Below are 10846 nucleotides of genomic sequence, written 5' to 3' on the forward strand. Positions count from 1 at the left end.
GGGTGGCAACCTCTTCCGCAAAGTTCCAGCAGCAGCTGATGGTGCTAGCAGAAGACAGGAACGGCTTGCAGCCTGTGGGCTTGACCTGCGTTGCAGCTAGTTAAACCTGTATTTTCACTGTGGAAGTTTAGTGCTTTAATCTTTAATGATGCAGTATAAGACAGTGCTTGGCGTTCAGCTAGGAAACGCCATATACCACAGAACAGATACCTCCAGGTCCCTAATCCTTGTGCCCTGCCCAGCTTTCATTAAAAGGACTTAAGTGTACACAGAGGGTTTTGCAATAGGCAAGATAACCAGAGAGCCTCCTCCTGAGGTGCCCAGCAGGAAAGCCAAGCACAGAGATGCTCAGTTGAGCAGCAAGCACCAGTTTCCACTGTCACAATTGTTTCTGCAGGAGTAGGGAGCATCAGAAGTATCCTGCCACTGGTACAGCTGAGATCCCAGGAGCATCTCTGGCATGGTACAGACCCAGACTGCCTTTCCACCCAAGCAGGTTGGATACAGTCCCACGGTCAGGCAAAAAAAAGTTGTGCTGGCTCACAGCAAGGCCAGTCTGGCATTAATTCCTTACTATCACTCTCCTTCTACCCTGTGACAGCACCACCTTGCTAGCATCAGGCAGACCTCCCCAACTGGTTCCTCCCAGCTGCAGGTGGCATACAGCAAGATGACCCCGCAACCCATATACGAGCTCTGCCTGGGCCACTTGGCCTGGCAGGTCAAGGAACATGTTGCAGTTCAGGCTACTGGGTCAGACCCATAGTCCAAGGAGAGGAGATCTTGGGAAGTGCAGTTGCTCCCTACCCTGCCTTTCAGCCTGGAGCTCGCAATCCCACCTATCTGAACCCCATCTTCTTGCAACAGGCACATCATCTTCACACAGTGGAGAGGGCCCAGCCCAGCCCACTGCCACAGCAGAATCACTCTGCTCACTACACACATCCCAACAAAGCAGCTCCTGCTCTTACCCCTCTTCCACTTGCTGTTTACACACAGTACATGACTGCACACTGAGTCACTGCACGCCAAAACACAAAGGGAATATTTGATCCCTGGACTTCACACATTACTAACCTAACCAAAGGAAAGCCCTGGCAAATGAACAGAGACAGGAGAGTTAGCTGGATCAAATGCCACTCAGCTGAAGCTTGCAACTCCCCCTCCAAATATTTCAGTTTGATTTCTCCTCCAATCAAACTAAGAAACTAATTTTCCTTGAATCCCGCCTGGCCTAAACCCATTTCAGAAGAACATTCTACTGCAGGGAGCCAGTGTTTCGGCAATGGGGCGCTGGGGCCAGTTCCTGTTCTCGGTTCACGCTGCTACCTTTATGATCAGTGCTGCCACTTCATTAGCCAGCGTTCCCAGGCTGGGCTGGCATCTCTCCCCAACTCCAGCCACCTCTGCCTTGATCATGCAGCCACTTGTATGCAAGCCATAGGCCTGGCTTTTACACCTCCGAATCACTCCCAGGTGGAGCACACTCAGGACCTCAAGACCAGCAACACCACTTGCTTTGAATTAATAAACCCAACATGAAAACCCAGCTATGCTCCCCTTCTGTCACTCAGAGATCAAGGCGATGGGAGCCTTGAGGCACCAAATCCAAAAATCCCACCAGCACAATCTCTTTGTTAGCAGGGCCCATGGAGGTCTTCAACAAAACCAACGCCAACAGTGCAATGGTTAGTGCTGAAGTCCTTGCTGGGGACGGGAAAGGTACCTTGAGAGAGGAGCACAGCATCTCTGTCTCTCCCAGCACTTTCTGGAGTGACTCTATTGTGGCATTGCGCACATCCAGAGTGTCCCTCAGCTCATCAACAATGGCCTGGCATTCCCGCTTTTCTTTCTCTAGAAAAGAAAAAAAGAAAAAGGTCATGGCCTGGTAACCCAGACTTCAGCTGCCCCACAGCAGCAGGAGCACAACAAACAGATGCTGCTTGCAACCTCAGGCTCCAGACTGCTAGGAGTTGGCCGTTCCTGTAGAGAGCCATTTTCCTAAGTGCTGTCTGCACCAGGGTCTGTATTGAGCAATTGCTTCTCCCAGCGCCAGCAGGCTTCAAGATTTTCTTTACTAAAGATAACAAGTTCCCTTTAATAGCTTTCCAGTGCCAGCCCTGCTAGCATTAAGTTGATGCATCTTAACTCTTGCATGCTCTCACAGCCAGGCTTGTGCAGGGAAAACTGTTCTTGAGTTACACCAAGCTGGTGAGCGGAGCCCCTAGCCCGACCTCTCCACATGGAGCCTTACGTGCAGAGAAGCCCTTTGGGGGCCATCGGACGGCTGTGTATACCAACGCACCATGCTGCTGTGTCACCACACTGCTGCAACTACCCTCACCGTGGCACCTACATCAAAGGGCAAGAGGCAATAAAGCAGAGCTCCACTGGGCACCGGGGACTTTACAGGACATGCGACAGCTTAAGTAGATTCCCCAGAGCACCCACTTTTTGCAGGTCACAAAACCTTTGAGCCCTGCTGTCCATCCCCACGTGGGCAATCCAGGAAGAAAGCACGTACTGCTGACCACCAGAGAGAAGGTGATGGAAAACACCATCAGATTTCAATTTGTTTTGTTGAGGCAAGGGAAGAACAGCTCACAAGGCAAGAACCATCATCAGGAGCTGACAGACCTAAGCAGGGAACAGCCAGCATCACTGGAAAGCTCAAAACAGTTGGGCAATGAGGGAAAGCAGCAAGCCCTCCATCTAACTAACCCTACTGAGAACTGGGTAAAGTCTTCAGCTCAGCATCTCCTGGCTTTGCTAAAATCTTCCGTGGCTCCAGCCTGACAACAGTGAAGAGCAAATCAGTGCATTTCCAAAAAGCCGTTTCTCCTTGCAAGCAATCCATTTGCAAGCTATGCCACTGCATCCCATGGAAGCATGACCTGCAGCGCAGCTTCACTTCTCGATCAGACAGTAAGAGCGCCACATGGGACTGGGGAAGAAGAGAGGAACACATCCCAGCAGAAGCATGCAGGTGGCTAGGGAAACAGAGATTTCTTTCTCAACAAAGCATTGATCTGAATAACCCTTCCTCACCAGAGGCAGCACAGCCTGGAGACACTCCCCTGCATTTGCAGGGACTCCACATCCACCAAAGGAGTTAGGGCTTTCCCCTCCTCTGTTCCCAGCTGCCCAGAGGCAGATGGCAGGAGTCAAACCTCCCCATGCTGCAGGAATGAGTTTTCAGCTCATTCAGAGTGCCTCCCACAGCACCAGCTGGGTCTGCTCGGAGCACCACACCTGTAGAGCCACTTGCGAGCTCATCAGAGACTGGCAATTACACAGCTCCTCTACAGCACATCCTTAAGCGAAGAATTTATACACAAGAACCACCAGAGAGCAGAGTGCCCACGGCAAAGGAGGCAGGAGGTGGGAAGGAACTTCTCATTTCCAATATGAAAAGAGAATGGGACAGGGAATGTCAAATCCAACCTCTACTCACCAGAAGCTGAGAAGATGAGCAGACCTTCGAGCAGTTTTTCTTGGATAACATCCTAGCAAGAATCCCAGCCACCTTCCCCAGAAGATCTGGCTCTCTACCAAGACACTAAACTCAACCAAGCTGGCAAGAGAACAGGCCTCAGAATAGAGACCTGCAGATTGTCCAATTCTGCTCTCAGGCTAAGGACTGAATCCTCAATCTACTGGCTATTCATGTCTGTCTCGTGCACACAGGGAAGGCAGAGGAAAGACTATTCTCAGGGCGTGGGTGAGCCCCCAGCATTCTTTAAATGTTTTTTTTTTTTCCCCTTCTGCTAGTGTGTCTTTGGATTTCTGTCACTCAGACTGACATTTTCCTTTTGCTGCTCATGACTCATGTTCTGATGACAGGCTGCCTACAGATGATGCTTAAAACCCATCGACAAGTCTCCAGGGCTTTTGCTTTTCCTGCCTCCCGCAAACATCCTCTAAAATTAAAGATGGGAAAATGGACGCGCGCACACACACACTGAACCCCGTCTGCTGTTCGCGCGACACATGTGGCACTGCAACAGCCAAACAAATCCAAAGCCTTCCCACTGCTGATTGGCCACCGCTTTTACCCCCTCATCTGTTAGAAGGAACAAGCCTTTGCCATGTGCAGCTGTGAGTTTCCCAGTGAGCAAACCAAGGGTTTTGCTTTCAGCAAGCCTGCTCCAGATATAGCTGTGCTGCACTTTTGTAGCTTGTGATTAGGAAGAGGGGCAAAAAAAAAAAAAATTACATGTGTCTCTAAACTTGCAGAGAGCTCCCCAGTTACAGCAGAGCTGGGCCAGGCTGTGGGCTCTGGCTCCATTACGCGACCTTGGTACAGCTTTAGGTGGTCTCGCCCAAGAAAAAGCTCTGAAGAAGCTGCTCCAGCAAAAGAGTTCACAGCCTGTACCATGCCCTCGGCTGCAGAGAGAGGTGGGCTCTGCACAGGGGCTCCTCAGGCCTGGGCAAGCCTGCGAGCACAGGCAGAACCCAGGTCAAGCTGATCCCCTGCTGGCAGCTGGAACTCACCTTCCATGGAGAGCTGAGCCTTCACCTTGTCCAGTTCATTCTGAAACACAAGACAGAAAACCCAATTAGGAAATGCCCTGCAGAGGAGCTTTCACCAGATCTTAAAAGGACCCAAAAGGTTTCTCGGCAGGATGTTTGCACTGGCCAGGTGCTAAGAAGAGAGAACGCAGTAAGAGCAACACTGAGCTACAAGGAAGAACTATCACAGGGAACGCAAAGAGCACCTCCAACTGGCATCTTGAGGGGGAGAAGAGAAGATCCCAGTTTCATCTTAGCCTTGTCAACCTTGTGTTTCTCACACTGTCAGTCGTCTTGTTTTAGCTGAATAATTTTGGAAGGCTCTCAGGGAAACACAGGAAATCAGACAGGAACAATTTTTATAATGTTTTACCTAAACCAGGCTATAAGGCAGGGATATTGCCAGATTAACTGGAGAGTTGCTTTAAACTGAAGCGAACTTTAATCTGGTGCAGGTGGGAGACAGGAGGGCATGTCCAAATCTCTGAAGAGGTAACCGAGCATACAATCAAAAGGCACCAGCTAGCATTCTGATGGACTGAAGTCACTGCAGCTCCGGATGCTGATGCGAGCTAACAGCTCAGTCAAATGGCCATAAACAGGTCACCAATAAAGCAATCCATACCAAACTGAGGGCACATAACATCTTCTGGATGCCACAAAGGTCTGGGGAAGATCAAATGTTTCTAGCGCCTTCATTAAGGATCAGAAAGAGGCAGCAAACATCCCATAGTTTAAATTATAGATAATGAAGTGATATGACTTATGAGCACTGGCTAATAGCCAAAGGAAGTATACAGAGGTTACAAAGAAGGGCAATACATATATATTTATGTGTGTGTATTTATAAATAAAAATAGAGAAATACAGACAGGAAAGAGTCAACAGAAGATGACTTAAAACTGCTGTGTGAGAGAACTGCAGAGGAAAGCACATAACAAGTCAGGCAGGAGCTGCAGTGGAATAAAACCACAATAAAATGCCAACACAGTACTGAGGCAGAGCACACAAATCTGTGCAACCCAGAACGCTACATGCAAATCTGAGCTGAGAATAGCAGCACCAGTGACCACGGATCCAATAGGACCAGAGCAAAGCTCCGCTAGCATCAATAAAGGCAGGGAAGAGAATATGGGATGCAAAGCTCAGTAAGCAGACGGGGCTAAAAGCAAAGCCTAGCAGAGCTGAGTTGGATTTGCCCTCGGGGAGACAACAGCTGGAGGGCTGACATGGAATTAGCTCTGCTGCAGGAACTATTCTGGAGTAGCTTCCTCAGAGTCCTATTCAGGAACGATTAGTGAGCTCACAAGATGTGCTAATTAGCATGATGGCAAAGAAATCCCAGGCTACTGCGGGCAGCTATGTAACATTACCTTGTTCATCAACTTAATCTGAAATCCCTCATCCTCCACCACCTCTCCTAAAGGCTGCTCCCAGCCTTTCACTCTTCTGATAGAAGCTCTCCCCTCTCTGCAAGCCCACATTTTCCCAGGATCAAATGAGTATATCCTGACTACAAACAGACAGCTGTCCTCCCAGGTTTCTACCCTCCCCAGCAGGTTTACAGGCAGGAATCCTCCTCCTGCCTCCTTCTCACCCAGCTGAGCAAGCCAAAGTCTCCAAGTCTCCTTTGGAAGAAGAGCTCTCTGCTCCCCACATCACAAGCAACTGGAAGCATCAGGTTCCAGGCGGCCTCACCAAGGTGTGACTCCCCAAAACTCACACTATTCCTGCTCTGGGAACGGCCACATGCAGACTGTTCTGATCACTGAGGACCGTCTTTAAGAGCAATACAGGATAAACCCAGGCTCAGCACCCTGAAACACTCAGACATGTGGCAGCGTTCAGCCTGTGGTCTGCAGCTACTCCAGGAAAACAAGTTCCCTCCAGGATGTAGCTGAAGCTGATGCCTGCTGGTGGGGAGCAAAGTGGCCCCGGCACTCCTTTGAACTGTAAATATTTCAGAGCAGAAGCAAGAGTGAGGAACAGCACCAAAGACAATTATTATGCAAAAGATAATTTGGATAATTCTGCAATAACAGCAAGAGGTTTCAGGCTATGAGGGAGCTCTTCTGACCACTTATAACTGGGTACATAAGACTGGTTCTCAGAAGAGGATCCCAAGCTTGTCTCCCCAAGGCAACAAGCGGTCCACAGCTATGCACTCTGCTTTCTATAGCACACTCCCTTGCCCCAGTCCAGCCTTTTCACGGAAGGAGCCAAATGCTCATTTCAGGACATCTGCAGGCCGCAGAGATACAGCTCCAGTTGATTACGGAGCCAAGTACCGCTCTACTCCCAATCTCTTGGAGGGACAGGCAGTGGTTGGCGACAAACCCTGGATCTGGGGGCTTTTTCAGGTGGAATTGCTTCTGGCTGATTCTTTTTGCAGACAGAACTCCAGTCTAAACAGACATCTAAATCCCACCCATGATGGTTGCCCATGTTCTTAGGGTGTTCCATGTCTTCCAGAAACAAGGCAGCACACAACATGAAACTGGTGACAAATAAGCATGAGCCCAGCAGCAACCTGAATCAGTGCACAGGGCAGTAAATACCCATAGAAACTAACTACACTAATCTACACAGAAAAATATTTGGTTCTGTCTCATTAGATAGCGACCTCAGCACTCTCATTAGGAAAGCTGCACACTCAGGGCTAGACGTTGCTCTGGCAGCCGGCCACAGAATGAACTTTGTAAGAGCATGAGGAGTCACCATCAAGCTTGTTGTGCAGGAGTGGCTCCACGGTCCTGCCCTTGAGCAAGGGAGCAGATCTTCAGCACAGCCTGCCTGGAGGGGAAGGCTGGGGGAATCCATCCTAGATCATGGGGTGGGGGTGAGAGGAAAGCTTTTCTAGGACAATTCTCTCCAGTCAACCCATTTCCGAGTCACTCATCTATTTACACTTGTGAGAACAGATCTGAATGTGTACTGAAGGCAACATTTATCTGCTCCGAGCCATTGCTTTGTTTCTAGGGCACACAGCTTCAAATGCCCAGAGATGCTGTTTCATTTCCTAGGCACGCATACTTTGGCCTTTAGTTTCTTTATTAGCGGTCTTTGAGAATGACATTATAGTCTGTCTGGCTTTATTTTAAAAACATACGATATACATATAGCATTGTCATGGCAACTGCTAATTATGGTAATTGCTGCACATGCTGATTCTAAACACAAGAGGGTACAAGGATCCCATTATATCAAGGTCAACTGATTACTTTTTCTTTTTTGGAAAAGATAACTCCAAGATGTAAGGAGCCGGGTTTCATCCACACTAAACAAAGGAGGAGAACACCAAGCAGCCCCACTGCATGGGGCTTGGAGAACATCACCCACCACCCCAGCTTGCTTCCCCCCCCCCAAGAAGGACCCAGCCTCAGCACTGTCCACCACTGCTGGTGCAGCTTCAGGCAGCCCCTTTCCTAATTTATCTTGGGGAAGCAAGACTTTATCACCATTCTGCCCCACGTCCTCACAGTCTGTGCAAACAAACCCACCTGCAGAGAAGTGAGGAGGCAGCACTTCCTCTAACAGCCTCTGCTTTCCAGAGGGGTTAGCAGGGCTTGCGTGCTGCCAGAGACTGGCAGCAGTTTACTGCATTTGGGGTTTTTTTTCCTCCTGCCTTTTGGAAAAGCTCTGTAGCCTCAACCCCAATGCCTTGAAACCCAAGGGAGAAGCAGCAGTTGGATGTTTGTTTGATGCTGCTTCATGAGGTTTCCAGGTAAGGTGAGAACCAGAAGGAAGAGCAGTGAAGCATAGGATGCTTCTCGAGTCACCACACAAGATGTGGTCAGAGGGAACTCTAAACCACCACATGGAGACTTCCTTACAGCAGAGCTGAGACCAGGCAAGGAGAGAGAAGGAGAACGGAGACAGGCAGGAGACACCAATGTGCTTCAGGTCTGAAATATGGGCACAGCGAGCAGCAGCTCAGGAAACAGATGTTGGCTGCGCTTCCAAGACACCGAAGCATCACACAACAGAAGAACCACCCAGTGAAATTACCTGCAAGGTCTCTGCATCCGGTGCTGTCTGCTCCTCCAGGGCAACATCAAAAAACAGCTTATTGATGATATGTCTTTTGCTGACCTAAACACAGGAGACAGAAGAGGTTGATGGGCACAGGTATGGAAACACAATGGATATGGAAGAGAGACAGAGGAAGAGAAGGTACCATCTTGTCACAAGGCCATGAAAGGCAAGTCAGATCACGTGCTCGACACCGTTAGCAACACTTTGCTTTGGCTCACCAGCACAGCAGCAGACCCCCCACTCAGTTTTGGGAGCGCGACTCCAGCCAAGCTCCTGAGTCTCAGCAGAGTCAGGCATTTCTGAATCAAGCGCAGTCTGTTCTCTGGCAGCTAAGGCCCAAGCAGCTGACGCTGAGCTAACACGATGCCAAATCCTAAGACAGAAGTACGTGCTGCTTTCTGCAGGCAGAAGGTGCTGTAATTGAATTTGATAGCTCTCCACACCTCCCCCATGCAGTTACAGCTTTGTGTTTTAAGTATTATATACAGTCATGACACCAGCTAATTGCATAGTTACTGCTACATAAGATGTTATTTCGCGATAACTCCATGGTAACCCAGAGATTAAGAGGCAGTGAAGAACAGAGGGAATCAACAAGTCAGAGAAGGAACAAGGGCCAAGACCTTGAGAGGAAGAAAGAAGCACGAACACAGAACAAACCCAAGCTGCAGCTGGCTAAAAGCCTACATCCAAGCACAAGGCAACATCTCCTGCAGCCTCTCTGTGCCAACACCTACTGGCAGCATCAAGACTGGTGACACAAGGGACTTCAAAGAAGTTCAGGTCCCAATTAAGCCACTGGTTCCCCATCTCCAAAGCAGGGCACATCCTTCTTTCCCTCCCCAGCCTTTGCTTTTCTCAATAAAGGGCCGAGCACTGCAAAGCAGCAGGACTCAGTTATAAGGACCATGTGCAGCAGAATGGGCTGCTGACCTGGCATCAAGCAGCAGGGTACTCTAGAAACACAAGTCAGATGCTCTGATTGACCCCTTCCAGCCCTTTATATCACTATGCCAATACTTACTCAGCCTAAGTAAAAGCCATGAAAACCCAGAGACCCTTTCTAGAGAAGCTACAACAGAGACAGCAGCAGGGCACCCTCGGACCACCCCTTCTGACCAGGAGGGGTTGCTGAGGGGAGTTCACCCTCTAAGCCTTTCAGGAGACCCTCAAGTGACAGAAAACTCTCTCTGCTTCACACCGCAAGCCTTTTCCTTGTATCGCCACAGGCCTAGGCCACAGCTCATTGGTGCTGTTTGCAGAGCGGGGTGCCACAGAAATAGAGGCATACATAGGTGATGGGTTTACCTGGATTCTGCACTGCGGGCAAGTCCGGCTCGGTGCTGTGTCAAACCACTGGATGAGACTAGGAAAGGAAAACAAAACATACAGTGAATTCTTAAAAATCCAGGAGTGCTGCTCCCAGGGGCCACCCCCTCAGCTTGCCAGGAGACAGCAGGATGCAACTCCTTTTACAAACTAAAAACAGAAACACAAATGTTTAGTCCAGAGGTGCAGCTAATGGGAACGCCGTGTTCCAGCACGCACACTCTACCCTCACCTCCAAGACAATTCTCATCTGAATTTAGCGTGCCAGCTTATCTTTACCAAGGCAGAGTTTTTACAGAGCTCAGATCTCCCTGGGAGAGAGTCTTTGAACAACTGTAGCTTTGCAGGAGCGAATGGATCCACAGGTAGAGTGGCACAAGAGCTGCTGTATCAGGAGACAACAACTGAGAGATCCCCGGTCAGCTCCAAAGGGTGCCACTGACACCAAGCATGCACCTGCGGAGCAAGGGAGACCAGGCCAGTCTCTGCTCTGAGATGATGAATGCAAACCTGTCGGGCTCCCCAGGAGAGCTCCTAATGCATTTTGCAACCAAGCCGTCACGTCACACTCAGAACAGTTTATTTTTGGAGCAGGGTAGCAATCTGGAGATGGCAGGTTACCTTTGGAAGCTCCCCCTCCTCCACTGGTTGTTAGGTCCCTCTCTGAGTTAGTTAGCCGGAAGAGCAAATGCCCGCTCCCTCCCCACACACCGAATTTGTTTCCTCAGTAGAGCCACTTCCTTCCAACGCAAACACTCACCAAACGTTCCAGCAAAAGCATGAAATCGCCTGGGAGGCTTCGCTCATAATCTAACACCACCCCTTCCAGATAAACACCCTGTGTAGGAGCAACCTGCTGGCACCGGCCCTCCTGGAGAAGGGAGGCCACGGGCAGAGGAGCAACGGTGCAGCCCGGGCTCCAGCAGCGGCTCTAGGAGCTCCCCCGAGCCCCCGCAAAGCCGAACGGCTG

General features: G+C 49.9%; 1 protein-coding gene across 1 annotated transcript in view; it reads right to left on the reverse strand.

Moving 5' to 3' along the window:
* LOC104132511 (E3 ubiquitin-protein ligase TRAIP) overlaps positions 1 to 10846 on the reverse strand; it is a 26193-nt gene that overhangs the window by 10788 nt on the left and 4559 nt on the right. Inside the window, 6 exon segments of the mRNA XM_035901491.1 lie at positions 1727 to 1854; positions 4495 to 4534; positions 8521 to 8604; positions 9856 to 9915; positions 9917 to 9985; positions 9987 to 10016. Of these exon segments, the coding sequence (XP_035757384.1) occupies positions 1727 to 1854; positions 4495 to 4534; positions 8521 to 8604; positions 9856 to 9915; positions 9917 to 9985; positions 9987 to 10016 (411 nt within the window).

Source organism: Egretta garzetta, unplaced genomic scaffold (assembly GCF_000687185.1).
Source record: "Egretta garzetta isolate BGI_Z169 unplaced genomic scaffold, ASM68718v1 scaffold861, whole genome shotgun sequence".
In the NCBI taxonomy this organism is placed as follows: Eukaryota; Metazoa; Chordata; class Aves; order Pelecaniformes; family Ardeidae; genus Egretta; species Egretta garzetta.